Source organism: Pseudopipra pipra, chromosome 3 (genome assembly GCF_036250125.1).
Source record: "Pseudopipra pipra isolate bDixPip1 chromosome 3, bDixPip1.hap1, whole genome shotgun sequence".
NCBI lineage: Eukaryota > Metazoa > Chordata > Aves > Passeriformes > Pipridae > Pseudopipra > Pseudopipra pipra.
Window position 1 is genome coordinate 54871466 of NC_087551.1, and position 23214 is coordinate 54894679.

The 23214-nt window shown below is 38.4% G+C and overlaps 2 protein-coding genes across 3 annotated transcripts in view; one reads left to right on the forward strand and one right to left on the reverse strand.

The window, feature by feature from the left end:
- Nucleotides 1-2176: 2176 nt before the first annotated feature.
- On the reverse strand, nt 2177-7428 carry DYNLT1 (dynein light chain Tctex-type 1). The gene is made up of 5 exons (XM_064649266.1): nt 7304-7428; nt 4500-4541; nt 3190-3313; nt 2904-2981; nt 2177-2593 (listed from the first exon to the last, which is right to left on the reverse strand). The coding sequence occupies exons 1-5, from the start codon at nt 7328-7330 to the stop codon at nt 2523-2525; spliced, it is 342 nt and encodes a 113-aa protein (XP_064505336.1). The 5' UTR covers nt 7331-7428; the 3' UTR covers nt 2177-2522.
- A 58-nt stretch (nt 7429-7486) lies between these two features.
- SYTL3 (synaptotagmin like 3) overlaps nt 7487-23214 on the forward strand; it is a 34895-nt gene continuing 19167 nt past the window's right edge. Inside the window, exons 1-7 of one of the 2 annotated variants that reach the window (XM_064649257.1) lie at nt 7487-7745; nt 7851-14247; nt 15664-15879; nt 17283-17347; nt 19934-19985; nt 21404-21476; nt 22409-22481. In XM_064649257.1, coding sequence (XP_064505327.1) covers nt 14138-14247; nt 15664-15879; nt 17283-17347; nt 19934-19985; nt 21404-21476; nt 22409-22481 — 589 coding nt within the window. In that variant the 5' untranslated portion in view covers nt 7487-7745; nt 7851-14137. Of the gene's footprint in view, nt 7746-7850; nt 14248-15663; nt 15880-17282; nt 17348-19933; nt 19986-21403; nt 21477-22408; nt 22482-23214 lie in introns of those variants that run through there. The other variant, XM_064649256.1, reaches the window with a different exon arrangement.

Sequence of the window (23214 nt, forward strand, 5' to 3'; positions counted from 1 at the left end):
AATGGCTTCACAGTGGCTTTGCAGAGCCTGCTGAGGTCACGCTGGCAGCGAGAATCCCCCTGGTGAGTATTGGTGCCAGCGATAAAAAAAGGTTTAGAGATGGTGAAGATGCTGATGTCATTCTTCAACTTCTTACAGCTCTGTATCTTCCAAGAGGATGCTCATAGCTGATGGACTGCAAGTGATCAGCAGCACATCACTCTCTGTTTGGGGTGGTGCCATTCTTTAGATACTGATATCTCACCGTGTGCTGAATAAAACAGCCACAAAGTTCCCTGCACAAACGGATATGCAACCTCGTCCTTCTTTAGTATCAGCTATGGTAGTACTCATTTACTAGCAGCATTTAATCCTGAAGCCATTTCCTTTAGGTTTTAGTTAACATAGTGGTGGAAGACAGGTCATACTCATTTGTGGCAGTGACAGTAAATGGCTGCCCCCTTCCTCCTCCTCCCCTCCAGAACAGGGCTGCCATGTCCCCGATTTCTATAAGTGTAGGAATATGAAGAGCCACAGCAGTAAGAGAGAGACAGGAACCAGAGAGACTTTATAAGTACCTTCCTGAACACTCCAGTCCACAGTAAGTAATAATTTTTCTTAAGGCCAATTAGTTACCTAGAGCAAGGACTCTGCAAGCTCATTACGCGAATACTTTACTTTGGCACGGAGATAAGTTGGCCAGCAGTCTCTGAAAAAAGTGATTGAAACTAAGGTGTTTGAAGATATTTAAAATTTAAAAATCAGTTACTACAGAACACTGAAACTGTAACTGAAACAGTGGCTATACAATTTTACAGAAAAGCCCTATCTTAATTCATGGGAGGGGGACAACACCACCCAAAAAACAACCTCTACACCCCCTTCTGTAGTCCTAAAACTGTTATAATGGAAGTATTGGTTATTGCTCACATATAAAACTATCTATAAAACTGTCTACCTTTCTGTAGCACAACTTCTATTTTAATACAACAGTGTTTGCCTCCCATACAACCTTTACACTGACAACCATCTCAAGTGGGTTTTTTTCTGCAGCTCAGCACATGCATGAACGAACAAAAAGCAAAAAAAATCAAGGGATTTCTTCTTATTAACATGAACAAAGGATAAATGTTTGAATGGCTTCACCAAGAAACAAATATTGACACTGAGTTCTGTTTCTAGTCAAACCCATGCTAAGCGCTCTCTGCTATGGAAATGTAGGTGCATACTCCTCAGGTTGAGGTATATACATTCTATATAGCCCTGCAGCACTCACTAGGACATACGTGAGAATAATGATATCATGAAGGAGATGTGTTTACAGAAATGTTTTGAAACTGATATGTTATATCCTCCATTGTAATTTGAATTTTCAGTATTACATCTTTCCAGATCATTGAAACATACTGTTGTATCAGCTGTCATCTCACTCTAAACCACTTTAGGTGAGAGCCAGAGTCTGAAAACGTTGGAAAGGGCTTCCTAAGCAGAAGCAAATCCAGGTGGCTCAAACTGACTGTAGCCCAAGAATACTCTCCCACACATGCTTTGTAATTCTTTCACCTTCACTAGCAGTGAGCTACTGCTTACAGAAGCAGCATAGCAGTTCACAGAGGCTTCCTGAAATTCATAGCATGCTCCCATTTCTTTAATTGGCTGACAAAACCTTATCCAAGCCTGAAAACTTGTTTCACTTGTTATTCCTCTGCAACTTTAGAAGGCAGGAGACTTATTCACATGTTTTTTAGTCACCTCGCCTCAGGGCAGTTTCTTCCCCTTTCAGAAAGTATCATGTTTCACTAAATACCAGAACTCAGTCACACTCACTCTCAGCAAAATCGACATGGATGGTAGCAAGTAAGTTCAAGACCTACTTGACACATGTAACTGGCTGCAGAAGTGAACCAGGGAACCGAGCACTTCTAGAATGTGAAAAATTTCTTATCTGTCTTTGTTCAGTGAAGATAGTTATTTCTGTTATCGTTCCATACCCTAAACACCATACAGTCAGATTAAATAGGTCCCAAAAATGCAGTCAAGTTACTTTCTGATACTCTAATTTTCCTGCAACTTTGTAGTGACTTCTCAAATTTATGAAAGTGCTTTGTATTCTGATATGTACCTCAAGTACCTTGAAGAGAATTAAAATAACTGGAACTTTTTTCAATAACAAAGTTTAAATGAGTCACACCAATGGTTATGAATTTCAATAATTTAATGCTAACCAAGAATACAAAGTGTGAAAATGAGTGTCTCATTTATACTGGTCTTAAAAAAGAAATCTAGAGAAAGTGTTTACACTGCAGCAGATTTCAGTATTAGCACCTTGAAGAGAAGTTTTGAAGTGATAAGAAAGTATAGAAACTGGTAGGATACTAGGTACAAACATAAACCATGTAACAGCATGTTCTCATATTTCTACGTTTGAAGAAAAGTTACTTTAAAAATACATTAAAAACAAGTTGTTCAGGTATTCACAGTTTCAGTGGAGGTGGAATCAAGTGCTGGAATAGAAAAGAGAAGGATGAACGATTTCAAGGCAATTATATTGCAAGTCCAAAGGCACTGACAATACAGTACATGGTCTTATTCTCCCATCTCACAGTGCAGGTTCCTACAAATACAAAAAAGAGTTTTAGAAACAGAAGAAAGTTACAGTGATTAAATGCATGCCCCTATATGCATCTTTATAACTGTTTACTTTAAGAATCTTTAAAATGAAGCTTTTGCAACAGCTAAGCGTTTTTAGAGATTCTATTCATATCTAGCCCAATTAGCATCACAGCCAAATGGAAAAAATACCAAAAAGTATGCTATTCCTCCAAAGCTCCAGCACTTAGAAAAAAAGAAAAGTATGCTGCCTAGTCTTAAAGAGACTGGCATTAAAGCTGCAAGTTGAAAAATCCAACAGTCACGCTCCTTACCATCACTGGAGTTGTCCCAGAAGCAAGAGCTTGCTGTATGGAGCCCAGCACCATTCTTTTGCATAATCACACAGGTCACTGTTAGACAGTAGAGAAGCTTTTATTAATTTATCACTAACATTAATTAACATTCAGCTACCTTTTGCTCAGCAAAGCATACACACACACACACACATATGCATGCCTAGGAGCAGTGTACAGACATGGTTTTTGCCAAAGATCTTCTCCCACATAGTAGTGCACTTGACTGCACCAGCTTTCACTGAAAACAGAAAGTTGAGCTCACCGATGTACTTGAAGGGCTTTCCCAGCTTTGTGAGTTGGCTCAGTGTCTGTTCCACCACACCTGTTGTCCACTGGTTCACCTTGCTGTGCTGGTAGGCGTTGCCACCTATCGCACCCTCTATGGCCTGTTGGGGACACACACATAAAGAAGCTGCACCGGGTTCATCTACAAGGCACCCACAAACCCATTCCAACATGGACCCCATACCCACAGAAAAATCCTAAACACTGCTGGTCCACACTGGCTGTTGGAACTGTTTTTAATTGTTATAAACTTGCAGGTCAGAGTCTGAGCCAGGAATCTGAGCCAGGCATCACAGATTCCATCCTCTGTCATTTTGTGACATTCAGACTATTTGTAATTTCTACCATAATGTCCTGCAGCCAGTTATGAAAATGGTCTGAAGGCATTTGAACAGTCCTGAAGAGAATGAAAAAATGCACATGACAATGGCTCATTCACACATATTCTTCTATGGAAATGAAATTCAGATTTCTCAGCAGAATCATTTTTGGGAAACAAACCCCCAAATTAAAACAAAAGACCCATGTAGTTGCTGGTTACTAACAGAGCATAAGCCTTCAGCCAAATAATCCATTTTACTTATGAGGATAGTTTCCCCTTTAAGATAGAAATAAAAGTATGTTAAAGCTACATGTTTTTCACTGACACATTTTTCATCACAGAAATTGTTTTAAAAATAACCACAATTATTTCAAATTCAGAAGAGACAGGAGCATGTATTAAAGCATATGTATTCAATTTACAGTCTGACCAAAAGAGTTATTTTGCAACAAGAAAAAGACTGCACTAGTTTACAAGAGAAATTCCAAATCCCTCTGGAAATTTTCTAGACAGAATATTCATGTTTCTTAGCAACAAGAATAGTTCAGTCATTCCAAAGATGATCTCACTTTGGAGAAAAGCATCTTGAAAGAACACAGTAACACGCATATGCAGACAGTCTACAAAAAACTGCTGTATTTTACTGAAACATAAAATCTATTTCTATAGGGCTTAACATAAAATATCCCCCTAGAAATTCTAATAGGGATGCACTTCAACCAGAGAGGTATGTATGAAATTATTTTAATTATCTTTTGGATTTGTGATACATATCACAGCTAAGGCTGGGTATCATTTCTCCTTAAAGTCTCTACATTGATTATATCAACAGTTACCTATATTTTGAGAGCAACCTATCTAGAAATTTATTACATATCCGTTATCAGATTTTACTGAATATCTTTTAGCACACAGCATAAAACATACTATAGTTTCACAACAACAAAACAAAAATGTTAATTTACCTCTTTAATGATGCTACTGACTTCATCGACAACAAAGGAAGCCTACAAAAAAAGTAGAATTTTAAATAATCAGTTGACATATTCTTCTGTTTAGAGAGCTCGAGATCTGTTAAGAACATGCACTAGAAGTTTAATTTATGCTTGTCAGGTTTCTGCTAAGTCAGCAGATACCAAGTCTTCCTTTATTTGCTCATATGTACTCTGGCTCCTTTAATCCAGTCAAGTGAACATTCTTAGCAAAGTAATGAAAAGTAAGAGATGAACTAATATTGGTTGGCCTTTTAAGTCAAGAAAGTTTTCAAATTTTAACTTGGAAGCATTTTAAAATCACATGTATAGTACTTCTGTACATATATATTCTCCTTTCACAATAAGCATCCATGTCTGCACATCAGGGTGGGCTCGCAGAGAAAACCTCAGTGTGCAGACACAGCCTGCAGTTAAATGAAACCTACATCTCCAGGGCACCCATGCGACAAAACATCAATTCTCAGCTGAAGGAAAAACTGTCATAACAATCTCAGCTGAGGATAAGAACAAAACTGCCCCTTGGAAACCAAGGGGGAAATGTAGCTCGCTGGACCTTCAGCCTTCTCTCAGGCTCTGGGGAGAAGATTAAGCACATGGAATCAGGAGAGAGAAGGCCCCAACATTTTATTAATCTTAAATCTACTACCCATTTACATGTATGGTTAGTAGGTTTTCTTGTTTTAGTCCCTCATCTCTTTTTGCCCCCCATGTCAGGAGGCTTGAACAACCCAACACCACTGCTGGGGCACCTTCTCACAGGGCCAGGGAGCACTAATGGGTGCTCCCCACACACCCCATGTGGTGTGTAGGTGAGACACACACCACACTGTCAGTGCTGGGGGGACCTCACAGCCACACCTCACAAACCAGGGCCAAAGAAGAGCACATAAAAGCACACTAATTAATTTCAGAAGACTGATTAAGGATGTAAAAATGAACCTAATCAAGCACATGTTGACCGGGTTTTCACTGGGAGGTCAGTCAGCTTCTCCAGCTGACAAACATGAACAACAGCAAAACTCACATATGCAAGCAGGATGCAGTTATACCTGCACAGGAGAATTTCAGCATTACTTTCATAAATCTTTGATCAGAAGGTGAACAGCCTAGCTGGCTTCAATGACATGTGACACTCAGAAAGATGTGAGCTGATGATCATTCTCCATGACAGAAGAAACAGCATATCCCAGGAGACATGCAGGCAATTCCTTTTCTATAGCTCTTCGGAGGCACCAGCTTGCTTGCACACTTTAACATTTTAAAAAGCTTTTATGTGCTGTGGCAAATTTTTTTATTTTATCTTTATTTTGGCTTTTATTTTCAGCTTCTTGACTTTGATTTAATTTTAATATGCCTTGTTTATTTTCCTGGTACTAAATTTTACAGGTGCACTAGTGTATTTAACCAAGTAAGAACTACAATTATTAAAACACTCTGTCCCAAAGAGCATAAGTTAAGAATATGCATGCCAGACACACTGGCAGACATGAAGACTGCTGTCAGGCAAGATGATAAACCATATACATTTTTTTTTCTTCACAAAGTCTCGAACTCTGCTCAGACATGATATTGAGCACAAACACAGCTCACCAAAGTAAAATGACTTAAATTCAACCCAATTTCTTGAAGGTATTTCAATATCTAATTTGTACTGAAACAATAAAGAGATTTGAGAATATGCTTCTAGAGCTGCTGTTACTTTTCAATCTTCTTCCGTTTCTGAGACGACAAAAGAGAACAAATTTCTGATATCCAGCTTTGCGATTTACGTGTTATAACTGAGTTGCCAAATAATGCAGCACTACCAGTTCACCTTTTAATAAGGCGGCATAAACACTATTTTGTATTAAAAAATTTGTAAGCTTTACAATTTCCCTGCAGTACCTCTATGGCACAAAGAAAGCAGACACGACATTTCAAATGCCTTGTTTAAAAGGCGCGCTTCCGAGGCAACAAACGCAAACTGCAAAGCAGTACTATCCTTTAATAATTATTGAAAACGTATTCGAAAACATCTATAAGAATGATTTTCGAGTATGTTAATGTATGTATGTTATTTATGTCTAAGACTGGCCCAGCCTGGCAACCGCGAGAAGGCTTTTAGACCAGCACAAGCCTGACACACCTTCGCTCCTCTCGCTGCTTCCCCATTGTCTAACACAGCCACAACACGCCGGTGAAGTAAGTGTCACAGCTCAGGAAAAACTGTCTTCCTGCAAGAGCAGTACTGTCTGGGTGCTCAATTAGACCCTTGATTTATCCCACTTCGAATCCTGCTAATGGGGTACCACGCCTCATCGGTGCGTTTCTAACGCGCACACCATGGGCTTGAACCCCTCCTTCCGCACAGAAACAGCTTGCTCGAGCGTCCCTACACCTACACCGCACCGGCAACCCTGCCGCCACGGCACACCGCCTCATCCCGCTGGGGAAGCCAGAAAGCCACGACTCCCCTCCCGCGTTCCCCCCGAGCCCCCGCAGCGGCAGCTCTGCGAGGGCGGCGGGCGCCGCCCGGGGACAGGAGCCCAGCGCACACCCGGACAAGGGGCCGGCTCCCCAGGGGGCAGCAGAACAAAGGCCGGGCCCGTCTCCCGCCGCTGTCCGGGACACGCGGCTCCATCCCGAGGAAAGGTGGCAGGGATCGGGGCGATGGCGGCGGAGGACACTGAGGGGTGGGATCCAGGACGGGCAGGCACCGCCTGAGACCCTCCGCCGACCCTGAAAGAAGGTGCCAGGCGGGAAGCTGTCCTACTTCTGCCCCCCCATCCCGTTACCTCCTCTCCCGACTGGAACTCGTCCATGTTCCCGCTGGAGCCGCTCGCGCCGCCACCGACGCGCACCCCGTCACCCGCCGCTCGCACTGCGCCTGCGCGCCGAGCGCCCGACAGGGCTCGGGCTCCCACCCAGCGCCCTCCAAGATGGCGCGGTTGCCATAGCAACAGCGACCGGGAGCCGGGCGGGGAGATGGCGCTCGGGGCTGCTGTGGGACCGCTGTGGCGCTGTCAAGCATCCCAAAGGCTGGGGCTGAGAGACAGGGAGGTCGCTTGTCACGGCTGTGCTTTTCATACGGATAGCTTGCCGTTTGTGTTCAGTGATGCAAGAGGTCCCTCCCTGGGATGTCCTTTCCTCTTTCCCTGGGAGAGGAGATGGGTCTGCACCTTGTTTCTGGAAGCAGACCTTCAAAACGAGGCCTTCGTTTCAGAAAAATGAATTCATGTATGCCAAGGAACTGCAAAAAAAATGCCCAAACATACCGAAAACCTCTCCCTGTCATTATCTCAACTCATGAGCCTTTCATTATATTTTCTCTCCCCTGCCCAGATGAGGACGAGAGTGACAGAGCAGCTTTGGTGGACACTATGTCCAGCCAAGGTCAACCTACCACAGAAGAATATCTGAATTCCTACAATTCTAAGCAGATCACATTTTTTTAACAGACAGAGTAAGAATCAGGACAATGAAATTAAAGGGCACACTTGTCACAGTTTGTGGATTCCATGTGTGTGCAGTGTTTACAGATTGTCCAAATTACTGATGCTACCAGCCTCTTAGAGCTGCTCTAAGCAGTGGAAGATGCTGTTCAGGCTCAGAATGGCCTGGATGAACTGCAGAAATGGTCTAGATGAAGGAAGAAATAACTTACGGGGTGTGAGTGCAAAGGGCAATAGTGAGGCAGGAATAACCAGCTCTACAATTACAGACGGGGCAGGGTCAGCTCACTCAGTATATGTTCATAGACAATAGAGTAGGGGGTTGTTTAGGTACAGTTTATCTCAATTTGTCATAAGGTCCTGTGGAAAAAAAAAAAAAAGATGCCATCCTGGGACATCTAAACAGACACATAGCCTGCAGGACGTGGGAAGCAGCATTCCTGTTACCCTCTCTACAGTAAGGCTGCAGAAGGACTACTGTGTCCAGTTTTGGGCATTGTATCAAGAAGGCTGTTGGAGCTACAGCCCTGTTGATGGGGCCTCAGCTACCCTAATCAGTTTTGACCTTGTCTCCAACCCTGTGTCAGGCCCTGCCTCCTGTTCCTCCTGAAAAAGGAGCCCCTGACCAGTCACCCCACTTTGGGGCTCTGTGGGCACCCTGCAGGCAGCACCAGCTCTGCCCATCTTGCAGGGATACTGTGGGACTGTGGCTGGCTACTGAGCACGCCCTCAGACCCGCTCCAAGCCTTGTGCTGGAAGCAGAGACAGAAAGGCGAGGGCTATGGAAAGGCTGAATAAGTGGTGCTTGTTTGAACGAAAGCACAAAAGGCTATAATTTGGTTACATTCTTAGCATGTATAAAACACTGTGACAGTTTTCCACATCCAGGGATGAGAAGGAAAAATACAGTGAGTTACATGTGTGGCAATTAAGGCTTTGTTGAAACATTAGGGGAAAGCTGGTGGTAGGGATAATATTCCTCACCCTGGATTTGGCATGCTACTGTTATGTTACTGTGGGTAGCTAGAATCCTCAGGTTGGTTCTGGTCTTTCATTCAGTTAAACTTTTTACTGAAGTTAAGGCCCAAATTAACCAAATATGATGCATATATGCATAGTTCTATGCCCCACTAACGGTTGCTTTCCTTCTATGATACAGCTGAAGAAGGTGATTAAACTTGACAAACACAGGTGGGAATGTTTGAACCCATTTAACTTCATGAGATTATAAAAATGCAGGCTCTTAAACTTTGCCATATGAATAGAATTGCTGTGCTTTGTTTAATTTTTACTAGAAATAAGGAATCTTAAAATACCTGAAACACTAAGAGTGCTTCTGTGTTGTACATACAGTTTGTTAGAGCCAAGAACAAGAAAGGAGATTGTCCTGTAAGAATAGCCTCTTTTATTTGCCAGACTTTGAAATAATTGGGATGTAATTTTGAACTTCATTACCCACACTTAGTTCTGTAATACACTGAATTGGGATATCCAATCCAAATAATATTTTAACTTGCAATTGTTACCTGAGATCAGATTTCCAGCTGTGAGGTAAAATAACTTTCTTCTTTTTGCAGGTGCATAAAAATGAATTGTTTTGAACTTTTATCTATTCTAATTGCTTTTTTATAGAGACCTAAATAGAAAACTACTTTTGTTTCCAGGAAAGAACTGCTTATGATACAAAGTTACAAGTTTTCTGTGCAAGTCCTAGAGCCATTGTGGTTAGAAGCATTTTCACATCTATAGTATCAGAAAAAGAAACTATGTAGAACTCAAAGCCACTTCTCTTCCTGTGTATGGCTTGAAGACTGAGCACATTTTATCAGTCAGCTTTTATAGTCTCATGTGCTGAGTTTCTTTTTAATGTTAGAAAAATTAATATCTTCTCCTTGCTTGTTGCTGGTAACAAAACCAGAGACTTGACAAAAGCTTTTGTAACATTTTAGCTCTTTGCTGAGTGCATTTACTTTTAGCTGTTTTGGGGATGCTTCTCTGAACATACATCAGTAATATCAGAGCCCAAAGGAAGGAAAGGGAGTGGAGAACAGCCACCATTTTTCTTTAAGAAAAGATAATTAAACAATAAGAGTGCTACTCATCTTTTAAAAGCAGTTTACTTTCATGTGTCTTTCTTTGGGGGGTGCTGAAGAGGTAAGAACATCATTTTAATCTATTCTATATGATATTGCACAGAGGGATGCATTTTTACCTACTTGCATGATGTTTTTCAAACTGCAAAGGTATAACGGAAAAGCCACAACTGGAACTTAATTGTTTGTGTTGGGTTTTGTTGTTTGTTTTTATTTTCACTTTTAAGTTCTGGGGTTGGGTGTTATATCACAGATATAATTTTGGTAAGGCATTATCAAAGGACTTATAAGTAATTTGCATGTGCACATGCAGGGGGGTGAAAATTAAACTGTTGCAGCCATGTAGTACAGAATAACATCTGCAATTTTCTTAACTAAGAATAAATTTATGAGATTGGCCTCAGATGAATAGAAAATAGCCAAAAATTACAGTGGCTTTTGTGATCGTTTTTACCCTGAACCTTCTTAACCTGTGTCCTAGCTACTGATGTGTTACATCTATTTTCTGGGTTAATGGATGAAGTAATCCAATTATCTCAAGTCAATGAAGACTGTCACTTTAGAAGATTAGTTTATTTATACTTATTTAATTGTCATTATTTTGCTAATGCTTAAGGATCTGAAAGGAGATCAATAATACATTAAGTGTAAAATTGCTTTGAGGAAAGGCTTGCTAAGTCAGGCGTTTCTAAGTTTAAAAACTTAAAAAATAAGTTACCTTTTGCAAACTTAATCTTGTGTTAGATAGACCTCTTGATTGATCTTCAGTTACATAACTATGTACTATTTTAGGCTGATATAAAAGAAAAAAGTATATTTTTTTGAGATTGCACTCAGTGCATTCATGTCTTCTCCTAAGGCAGAGCCATGTTGGTTATTCCTTCTCCCTTATATTGGCTTTGAGATTTCATATGATATTTTCAAAAAGCTACTGATCCATCTATAATTTAAAATAAAATGTAATAATAATAAACACGTAATTAACATATTCCCTTCAAGTATTATTTTAATGTGAACTTTGTGCTGAAAAGGAAAAATTGTCATGGTATTTACTAAAGAGGTTGCTGCTATTTTTGGTTTTATGTAGAAGACACTCAGCTTTGAGGTTAACTGACCACATAAAACAACTAGTTAACTGGATTCAACGAGTCAACAAGAAAGGAGGGGATCTGCGAAGGTTTATAATGTTGTTTCTTCCTGTCAAAGAGGGCCATTACTGAAGACACTTCTTTATTACTGCCAAAAACCTAATCTAATGCAGACAGCTTTGGTGTAAGAGAAAAGCTCTTTTGCAGTGGTAGAGAGCTTTACAGTCCAATTTGAACACTTCTGTGGAATGATTACAAGTTCAAGTCTGTTTTGGGGCCAAGAATTATCTCCCATTTCAGGGGTTACAATGCTTTTATAATACTTTGTTTATTCTGAGAGCTACCTCATCATAAAGTCAGATTTTAAGTTACCTTTGGATGTGCAAGAAAAATTGTCAGAACACAATGATTGCCAGAGTTGAAATCTTCATGAAGATTAAAAACCCAACAACTGTAGAAGTGTGCAGGTGCAATATTGCTAGAGCTGCTGGCTGCATGATGAATTTTAAGCTTTGTCTGCAGTGTGTGCTGACCTTGCCCAGCCATGAGAGAGCCATGGTGGCTTTTTTCCTCTCTGCACAGGGCAAATGCTGCAGGATGGAGGGCCCTGGCACTTTGCTCTGCAGTAAATTTGTTCCATTGTTTAGTACCAGAAGATGATTCTAGTCTTTCCATCCTGCTCCCTGTTAGCATTAGATTCAGTGCTTGTGATTTATCACTATGAATAGGGTATGGAGTGTAACATATTAAATCAGCTGGTTTTGATGTTTGCAGTATCAACAAGAGGCTGAGATTGAATGCACTTCTGGAAAATCCTGCCCTGGCTAAGGTAGAAACTGTGTCTCCCAGGGGGAATAACTGTGAGCAAGACAAATCAGAAATAAGGGGAGGGTCTAAGCTCTTCCTTCCATCACAGTGTTAAAATCTGTGCAAGTTTGAATAGCTGAAACGAATGGTTTGTTTGTTTGTTTTGTGCATCTCTAAATAAAATTCTGTGTGTCCTCTGAAACTCATTTCTCAAAACAGTCTTGACATATGGAAAACTTTGTGCCCTGAAAGCAGTTGAAGGATGTAGGGGCTTTTGAAAGTGACGTATATTGTGTTAAAAAATTGCTCAAGCTTTCTATGTTTCAAATGAGTAATTTCCTGTGAAATTGCAGTTGGTAAGGAAATAAAATATGATTATGCCTATCTCTGTCTCTTTTGTTTGCACAGGAAACCAATATCTTTTTTTTTTTTCCCTTTTAACACTGCTTCTGTGAAATGCTTTCTCCTTTTGGTGTCTGAAGGGTTTTACAAAAAAAAAAAGAACACAACATACAGGAATGGAATGCTTGCTGTTTATAAATACATGTTATCACCTTCTGCTTTTTTTGGTGGGAAATAAGTTAACTATAAATTAAGTATTTGGAGCAAGCTGCATGTGAAGTAATTACCTGCACTGACAAAAATACATTGTCACTATATATATATGAAGTGTTAGTGGGTGAGGGTTTGTTTGTTTAGGTTTTCAGTTGTTTCTTTTTTTAAATTAAACTCAGTATTTTAAAATAATGCAATCAACATTGTGTCAGCAGTACAGATGGTTGTTCAGATTCTCAGCTGAGGTCCATCAGTGAAACATCAGTAACTGCCTTGGGAAAGCTTTACCCTTCTGACCTAGCATCTAGACCCTTTTCCTAGAGCCTGACTGTGTGTATTTACTCCAGATTAAGTTTGAAATGCTTAACCAGCTTTCATGTACACATCTTTAACATTTTGTGTACCGTAAGTAGAATTATCTTACATTTCTTGTAATAGGCACTAGATGCCAGACAGTAGTACTGAAAATGAATGTGGTGTGCAAGCTGGTTTGAATTGAATAACCATTCTCTCTCTTGGCTTTGCTGTGAAGTATATTAAAATTGTTTTATATTTTGGTGGAGGTTCTGCAAAAATGAAGATCACAGAATACATTCAAACTACAGTTGGGATTCTGTTTTAATTTTACACTTCTCATGTGCTTGTACATGAACTTCTTTGGTTTGGGGCCAAAATTGTTAGTGCACTGAGATGAAAAGAATAACTTTTTACTGTTTCGGTGTATTAACAAAGAGAATAGCATTATTTGTTATTAAACTGTTTATCTAGACTTAAAAGACATAGGTAATTGATAAAAATGACTCTTAGAAATGTCTTTCCTCTTAGTTTTGTGATGTTTTGTCTTTTCAATAAAATGAGATTAGAAAGGGGCATTTTTTTCTTCAAAAATTTTGTCACAAGGACTATGAATTTTCCAGTCACGGGACCTGCAGGCCTGTGGTCAGAACTAACTTAAACTTTTTTATTGGTTATTTTATTTTAACTGTACAAAAAATGCAAAGATATGTACCTGAGTGTTAATGGACGTTATGGTGAGACTCTTTGAAGAACAGGACTGTCTTAAAACCTCTCCTGTATCTGAATTAGTGTATGAAAGGTTTGAGTGTAGCAAAATGTGTTCTTCACATACTATTTTAAATGTCTTGGAAAGAAGAGATAATAACATATATTCTTCATTTTTTTCCTAGGTCCAGAAATCCCATATCTACAAAACCAAATAAAAAACCTCAAACGAGTCCCCTCACTCCTTTACACTATTTCTTGACATATTGTCCCTCCATCTGGAGGCAGTTAAAGCCCTGTCTGGGACATTGCTGCAAGCTCTCATCTCCTTTGGAACTACTTTCAGTGGAAAAAAAAATAAAAAAAGAAAAGAACAGGAAGTTTAAGGACATGAAAAAGTCAAGATTGCTGTGATCTTGATAACTGTTCATATTCCCTGGTTTGCAGAGACACCTAAGTGATGGTTTGTGTGAAGACAGACACAGTCATTTTTCTCTTCAAGGGCATGACACAGTGAAACACATCACCAATTGAGTAAGAGCACAGGCACTTAGTTAACACCCAGAACATTGTTCTGGATATACTAGAACACATAGGATAGGAGTCTACAGAACAAGTGAAATTTGGAGAAAATGGCCTGTGAATTTAATTTGAACTTCCTTAAGGAATTGGAACGAGAGGCTGTTTTGGAAGTCTTGTACCGTGATGAGATGGTGAGAAAAACAGAAGAGGAAAGAATAAGGTATGTGCTCCTCCCCTATTCCTGTATTCTGTTCCTTTTTTTTTTCTGAAGTACTATTATTCTACTTTGTCCTTCCAAATGTACTCCTTTTTATAACTTCTTGTTACCTAATGCTTTTTTATTCTTTGAGAAAACCAAGGATTATCCAGACCCTCTTGAATTTACCATTCCATTGACTCTACATTAAAGATGAGCAAATACTGTTCTGTGAATAACATACTGGATTAATTTTACTTTCAGCCTTCATAGAAAGTTCAGTTGCTGCCTGTACTTTTTCTATGAAGGCCTTATGGCATTCTTATCATGTTCCTATGTATGCATATATAGTCCTAGTAACACAGAACACGTTCAGATCTTTGGCTGGATTATTTAACTTAAGTTGTGCCAATACTGGAGTTAAGAATCATTGGATTCCTGCTCACTGTGCTAAATCCATCACTGTCCCTTCTCACACACAACAGGTGGCAAGCACACAATGCTGTTTCAGAGTCAATAGTTACTAGTTACTAGTGTCAATAGGTACCATTTGTTAGGAAAAGGATTTTATTAAATAACTTCACATTGTGCAAGTATCTCAGCTGGAGAGGATAAAGGATATTTCTCCAGCACTTTTTTTGCTTTATACCATGGCTAGGACAAAGATTTCCTTGCATCTTGTACCTTTCTTTGTGACATTGCATTCCCATGTAAAGAAGGTATTTGTGTGGATAAGGTATAAATTTTTAGTGTCTTAAATGTGGAAACTTAAACTTTGCTTACAGCGAACAGTTATGTAAGTATTACTGGGCATATTAGATGAAAACAATTAAGTGAAAAGTAAGTAAAGGGGTATATAGAAAATCTAAATTGATCAGAAAATCCCTTTCAATTGTTGATGGTGTTGGTAACAGATAAAAATATAGATCTTGATTATTCGTACATGTAATGGAAGCAAAGTTAATGATAAGGAGAGGTTTTGATCTTTTGGGCCAGTGTAGTTTTTTATTTAGCTTTCAGATGATGCATTTGTTATGAGTATTTTTACTTGATAGAAGATCTGATTCTTGAATAAATATAATAAAAAAAAAATCAAATGAAAGGGAGCACCATTTAGTCTCAGTTTTCGTAGATCAATGCGTAATCACCTGCATACATGATTTCAATGCCCTGCTTTGAGAACGCCTAACATGATCACAACCCCATTTATACTAAATTATTTCTCTGTTAGTTGCACAATTCTGGTCACATACAGTCACACTGCAAAAATGCTGTGTGTGGATGCCTTCAGACAGTGCTTAACTGAGGTCACACTTGAGGGCCTATCTCCCACTAGTAATGGTATTGCACAATCAGGGTATTAGCTCACTTTCATGAGGATTTTGGTCTATTTAATTTTTAACATTTTTCTTTTTTCTTTCTTTTTACCTGGGGGGTTAGGAAACTGAAACTGCATCTACAGCAGCTTCGGTGGAAAGGAGCAAAAAATGTAAGCCATGAATATCAGGAGAGATCTTGTGCTCGCTGTCAGAAATCTCTCGGGTTGTTGATGAACAGAGGGGCAGTGTGCAATGGCTGCAGTCATCGAGTATGCTCTGAATGCCGTGTCTGCCTAAATCCCTGCCTTTGGAAATGCACCATTTGTTATGCTCATGGGTAAGAAACCTTACTGGTTTGGATAAGTGCTGTTTTACACTGGTCATCCAATGGATGCCCACTGGTTTTTTGCATCTGTTGCTTAAATAATTAGTGAAACAAAGCCTCTGGCGTAATGAAAATGTTGGCTGGAGTCCTGGTAGCAGTGAAATCGGTGGGAACTTTGTGCTATACTTCACACAGTCAGGATTTCCTTTCCTGTGTTTAGCAAAATGGATCTTCAAGGTAAGCCAGAGGTAGTGGGGCAAAGACGATAGCAGCAAAGCATAGCAACAGTCTAAACCATAGAGAGAACTCCTTCCCCTGACTCAATATTGAACCAGTGCATCCTAACAAGCTGCTGAAAGTGCTGTGCTTTGTAGTATAGCCAATTTCTCGATAATTTCCTAATCATTATTTTATGCCTTTTACTACAGGAGTGAGGAACCTGGATTGATAAATACTAAGTAGTCATGTTTTATAAAAATTTAAAAAGCAAAAAAACACTATTAGGATTTTCTGTTACTATATCATCTTTGTTTTGTTTTGCAGGACACAGAAAACAATCTTTCTTTTACTATATTGGTACAATTTTTATATCAAGATATTCCTTCGTAGTCCATTCTATCTCTTAGAATCTTTCTAAACCAAATATTTTAGAATATTTCCACTTTTGATGAAAAATAATATGTAGGCAAAGAATGATAGTTTTGGAAATTAGTCAAAAGCTGTGCTGGATGATATATATTCCTGTACAAAGGGTGAGGATTTGGATGAAAATTTACTTTATGCCAACACAAGATTAATCCACCACCTCACTCTCTCTGAAGGTGGAAAAATGAGATTAGAATAGTGGGAAATATAAGGCAAGGTACTGGTCTTAAACTAAACAAATTTGTACTAGTTTGAAGTAATTTTCTACAGTTTGGAAGAGAGTTATAGTTTATAAAAAGACAGCTCAGCGCTCCCTGATAGCTGCCCCAAGTTCTGCTTGGGACCATGTCCTCTACCATTGACGTTCCCTGCTTCTCAGAGTAGGCTGCAGCTGTAAGCAGTCAGGATGCCAGGCAGCACAAGTGCCTGGGCTGTGTTGCAAGTTGATTGTATAGACTGGAATGGAACTGGGACTCCTGGCTTCAGAGCAATGCCTAGAGCAGTATGTATCACTTTCCATGGGCAGTCCTACATAGCAGAAAGGAAAACAAACAGAAGAACCTCAAAACTAAAACAACTCCCTCCCAGGGATATCTCCCCTCTGTTTTTTTCAGACACACAACAAAACTGGTCAATGGATTGAGCAGTCAAGAAATCTTAGTTTTATGGTAGGATTGAAAAAGGTTTTTGTATTATTAAATAGTTACCAAACATTTGAAGAAAGGCACCTGGGAACATGATGATTCAAATATCTTTTCATTGTTTTTCAGAGATGTTAAAGTAAAGGCTGGTGAATGGTTCTTTGAGGAACGAGCAAAGAAATATCCAGGTGAAGGTAATCACTGGAATAGACCATAAGCTGCTACGTAATATGTAATCATCATCTAAGTGAAACACAGAATGTAGTCTGCCACTGTATTTAATGTTTCTTCCATTTGATGAGAGATGTGTCAAAAATTGCCATTCAGTGCATCTGTCTGTGCACTAAATAAACATGAACACAAACCAGCAGGATGCATTTTAAAGTATAATTTATTTTGTTTGAGTAATAAGAAAACTGCTGACCATATTACTTTGAATTATTGAGTGTGTAAGACTTCTAAGAAATAGAATGACATAAAACAAATATAGAAATGTTAAAGTATAAATTCAGGAAGGAAATGATCTTGCATCCATCATTTGTCAAAGCTAAAACTTCAGTTGTTTTCACTGAGAAAGTTCTAAAGCTGAAAGAAATGATGGAATGGAAGAAAGAAAAACATAAATAGCTATAAATCAACAGAGAGCTAAACACTTACTATTTTGTTACTTTCAGACAGCTGTGCCATTGCCTTGTGTTCAGTCTTTTCAGTGCCATCAAAAGTACAAAGCCTTAAAAGAAATTATAGAGGATGTGGATGGATCGCTCTGTGGGGAATGTGTTTTGTCAGCCAAGGGGGTGTTAGTTTTTGTTTCACCTACAATAACTGGTGGAGAGGATTTCTTTCCTCTTTCCCTTGAAGTGCCACTTCAGATAGGCAGCTGTTTTATTTTGTGCCTGAACATAGTCAAATGATAGAGTTTCACTTCCAGTATCTGCATTACATCTAGATTTAAGAGTAGTTGGAGAAAAGGAAGGAACTGGGCTTTAAATATGTCTTGGGAAACTTGAATAGGAAGAATTTTATAAGTGTAAGAAGGTAATCAGTCAAATTTTGGGTAGTAGGTGTTCATGAAAGACAACAAGTAGCATATTAAGAAACTAAACTACAGCTCCTGCTAATAAAATTAATTTCAAATTTGAAAGATTTCACTGTAGTCCATTCTAGGTAAGACAATTTCTGATTTTAATGTATTAAACTGATCTTTAACTGACTGATCTTTAAAACCACAATTTTATCCAATTACCGTTATTAATAATTTCCCCTCGATCTTTTCAGTGAGTCTAAAGCTGGTAATTTTATCAATCTCTCTGTTATTGAAGGTACTGACTGTCTCTTTTTCCAGCAAAATAAATGAGTTCTCACTTTGAATTATCAAAGCTTTGTGGGTGCTTGAAGCATTTTGCTTAGTTATACTGTTGAAGTCACAAGGATCTAAAGATATACAGAAGATAAACCTGCAGGGAGAAATATGTTTTGTTTAGTTCCTTTGATTAGACCAACTGATATAATTAAAGAGGTTTTAAAAATGGCAAACTGAAACACAACAGCCGTTGTGCATCCTTCAATCCTGGAGAGACAGTGCCCTCTTTTGGTTTGAAAATACAGCGTAACCGAAGTATTCACTGGAAAGTAAGTTTAACTGAAAAAAAAATACATGTTACAGTGAAATTTTCTCACGTTACAGACTAAAATAACCCAAAGGGTGACATCAGTATGCTTTTTATTAATTTTTTGGTAGCTTCTATCTAAAGAATAAGATCAATATTTTCATTAAAGTGGTATATTGCCTTTAATGGCTAATAAATTTAAAATCTAAGATAGTAAATATTACTTATTAATAATAGAGCATGAATAATGGAGTCTTGATTGAAAGCTGTAATATTGATGAGCTTACTATTATTTCTATCACCACCAAGGTCTACTACTTTTATGTAAGCAATGTTATAGTTAATGTTATAGTTAATGCCATCTTTAGCAAAACGTGGATTATGTGCTGCTTTCTGTATTAGGAATTATTAGTAATTAAAGATACTCCAGATAATTTCAGTTGGTCATTTGTAACATGCTTTTAGCCATTCTTTGTGTTTGTGATCACCTGGGAACAAACTAGAGTTTTATGAGTCTTCATTCTTTGTGCCTGATGAAGTGCTTGCTCCTTGGTGTTCTTTACACCTTGTGACTGCTCACCTGAGGAATGTGACATGGTTGTTATTTCCCTGCAGGAATAGTCTTAACAGAGGGTTTTGCTCATGTTTGTGAGCTAGTCAAGCATTTTTATGGGTGGTCAGGTCTCTTGTAGGAAAAGTGAGAGGAATTTTTCATGAGATGCAAGAGATGACCATGTGCCTGCTCTTATAGACATTTTTAAGCTTTCCTTAGTGTTTGAGTTTTGTGGCTGAAGTGTGTTTTAGTGCAGTGGGCCGGTGCACTACCTGCCTCCTGGACATCAGGAGGCTAAGAGCACTTAGCAACCTGTAGGAATGGGCCTGTTAGCATCTGTATGTGATTGTCCTTAGCATTTGGGAAGAGTTAGTCTGAATGTGTCGCCTGTGAGAGGTGAAGTCACCATAGTTTGTGACACAGGAGAAACTTGTGTTGCTTGGCATGTATGCTAGTGCATTAGGTGGGAATCGACTTCACTCCTCACTTATATGTGCATGAGTTTCTGTAAATACAGGCCAGTTCCTGAAAGGTACTGATTTTAAAAAGTGTTATACTGGCATTAGTAACTGCTGTTGTTGCTAAATGACCTTTGGATTTTTTTTCCTCCTTCACAGGCAGACATGAAACAGTTGGTGCAAAGCTCTTGAAATCTTGTCAGAAACTGAGGTAATACTCAAAAGGACAAACGGTCCTAGGACACTGAGAATTTGTATAGGTGATATATTTTATGTTATAAACTAGCCAACAGTTTGTATTTTTTTATTATGAAAAACAAAATTCAACACTTTTGGAGTACAAATTACAAGAACGTAGAAAAATTGTCACTTTTATCTGTCAGCAATCCATAGAAAAGATCTCAAGTACAACAGAGTACTATGTTTAGAGTAATAGTGTCTTCCTTGAAATAAAGGTATATCCATTATTTTTATGTGCTTATATTTTTTGCATAACTGTTTATACCATTATCTGTTAAATTTGCACAATACTTTTAAATGATCATAGATGAACACTATTTACTAATTGTCATAATAGCATCATTATTGATTCAATGGAAGATATTGCTGATATGACAGTTTTAGAATAAATAGTAGACAGGAAGCTCTGTATTCAATTAGACATTTCCACTAACCAAACTTTAAAAAAAGTAAAAAGTCTAATTTAGAGTGAGTACTTTGACTAGAGGCTAAAGCATGCCCATTGTTAAGTTATTACCAGTGATATATAATGAACAGTCTGCTTAAACTATATGGTATTAAAGTAACCCTCTTCCTTAAAACACAATACCCAACCACAACAACAAAAAGAACCACCAAAAATAAAACTAATGAACTAAACCCCCTCCTCCCCCCAAAATCCCACTTAAAGTAAGATATATAGAGATGGTCTCAATTTATTATAATTATCTGGCTAGGCATAGCTGCATAAGACAGAAACTTATAGTCAGCTAGATAAGATCCTAACCAGAGCTTGCTTTTACGTAAATGTGGTAAAACTAAAAGAGAATCAAAAAGGAAGTTTACCAGCTGCCTTGAGATCTGTGATTGTGCTGTGATAACAGAATCAGTCAGATAACAGTTAGATTCTTTTTCACAGAGCAGCACTATTTACCACAGATGGAATGGCAGGAATGTTGTAAAGGTCCTCTAACAGCTCTGGACTCAGGCAAGGAAGGATGCTTTCATTATTGTAAATAAAGATGACTATTTTCTGAAAAAATTTCTGAAATAGAAATGGGATGTGTTATACAGGAACTGTGTTTTAGAACTCAGAACACAGATTGTAATACTGCTAGCTGTATAGAAGTTTAGGGAGTCTGTCCTAAATTAGGTCTTCCTGGTGGTTCTAATTCAATAATTTTACCTAGATCAGCCCACAATTAAGAAGATAGAAGGGTAGACCTAATTTTTAAGAACAGGCAACAAACCTGTGCTGCAACCCTTAAAGACAGAGGATGTCAACCCAGATTTTTTTTGAGTACAGGAAAGACCATATAATAAAGATACTGTGCATGGACATGGTTTATTTATCCATCTATTGGCATAATATATTAAATGTTGTTAACTGTTAATCTCTTAAATTTCTAGTAAAATTTCTGTCGTACCTCCAACTCCACCTCCTTTCACAGAATCAACAGCAGGAATCAATGTGATGGTCAATGTACGTATCTGCAAAATATACATATATATATATACTCACCTCGTAGAGTTTCATTCATGTGTAAAGGCCAGCCACAGAAACGTAGTAAACAACAACTGCTATAACATCACACTGCCATATAAATGATGCCTTATGTTCTTTGTCATTATTTTTATGCTGTGTTGGTACCAGGAGAGAAAGATTAGAGGCTATGAGGGCTGTTTTCAATTAGTTTTCAGTTTTTGAGGGAAGTGTTCCACCACTCTTCTTGACGCTGGAATACTGCATATGGTTTTTGGTGCCTCACTATTGGAAGACTGGACTGGGATCTCCTGAGCTACCCTCAAACCTGAAGGGGATCCCATGTTCCTAAGATATTCAATAGTTATTTATAAAATGACCATTTCATGTGTCACTTTCATTATTGAGTGAAGAACAGTGAATTTGATGGTTGCCTTTGCATTACAGTTTCTAGTGGACAGAATAGTAGGACATGGCTCAGAACGCATAAAAGTTGCACTGAATCACTATTTCGGTTCATTTTGGACTGGATCCTCAGGTCTGTTTTTTTAAGCCCATTGCAGTTCTGTAAACAGTCTTATGTGCATAGCTGGAGTTTGACAGAACTTTGATTCAGAGGCACAGGAACATCTGTAATAGATAAAAGTATTAACCACATTACAACAAACTGGTGATGTAATTAGCTGTATTTATGAAATTGCTGTGTGATCTTCCTACAAGGAGTTCCACTTATATGTCAAAGACTATGGAACTGAAAAGATTACTTTCCATCTTCAACAGCTGACAGTTTTCAACTATGCGTATGTATGTCCTCAGATATATTTTTCTACAGAAGTGAGCAAAGGGCTGCAGCCTTACCATCTGATATAATCATGGAAACTTTAAAATGACAAATGTTGTGTTTTCTTACTCATGGCATCTCCCATTTGCAGGAACTTGGAGAGTCTAAAAGGTTTAATAAATCTGTGGAAAACTTGTTTTTGTCTCTCACAACACACATAAAAAGTAAGTAGCTTTCACTGTTTTGTCATTCTATAGTAATGAAGTCAAATGTTTCAATTTTTTGGCCACAGTGTTGGCCAAGAAATAGTTATAAAACAAGGATATTGAGTAATGGCTGAAATGATTAATGCTAAGGCTATGCCAACCTGAAAAATAATATAGTAAATCTAATTCTCCTTCAGTATTCTGCTAGTTTTTAAATTTGCTGATTATATCAACCCAGAATAGCTTTCCTGTAAAGATGGAAAAGACTGTAGTATACAATCTTTAAGTTTACCAGGTTTTCAGATGCAGTGTATTTAACTCATGTTAGCACCAAGTAATAACCAATTTCTGCTGTATTGATCTTCATGTTTTCTGTCTGACTGAACCACAACTGACTGTCAAAGAGTCTGTTATTTAATGGAAGTAGAGTTTAATATTTTCGTTTACTGGCAGTTTTCATGAGGACTTCCTTCCTCTTTCTCAGTCAGACTAGTTGAGTGGGTTTTTTGCAGTGCATATTTCTAGGTGCCGTCCAGTCTTAACAACTCCTCTTTCATTCTGATACTTTTGGTTCCTTCCATTCTCTTATGCTGCTTGTTCCTTGGGCTGCAGACTGTGTGTGCACTACACTAAGGACAGCCAGGCAGTGTGAAAAACAAAGGCATCAATGACCAGAGGAAAACTACTTCTGAGCCTTAGGAAGATTACAGAGGCTTGCAAATTTGCATGTATTTGAACAAACCTTAATATT

Coding starts and splice junctions, on each gene's coding strand:
- DYNLT1 (XM_064649266.1), bottom strand. CDS start 7,330: ATGGACGAGTTCCAGTCGGGAGAGGAG. Junction 3,314..4,499: donor TCAGTAGCATCATTAAAGAG/GTAAATTAACAT, acceptor TGTCCCCAACAG/GCCATAGAGGGTGCGATAGG. Junction 2,982..3,189: donor AAAGCCCTTCAAGTACATCG/GTGAGCTCAACT, acceptor ACTGTCTAACAG/TGACCTGTGTGATTATGCAA.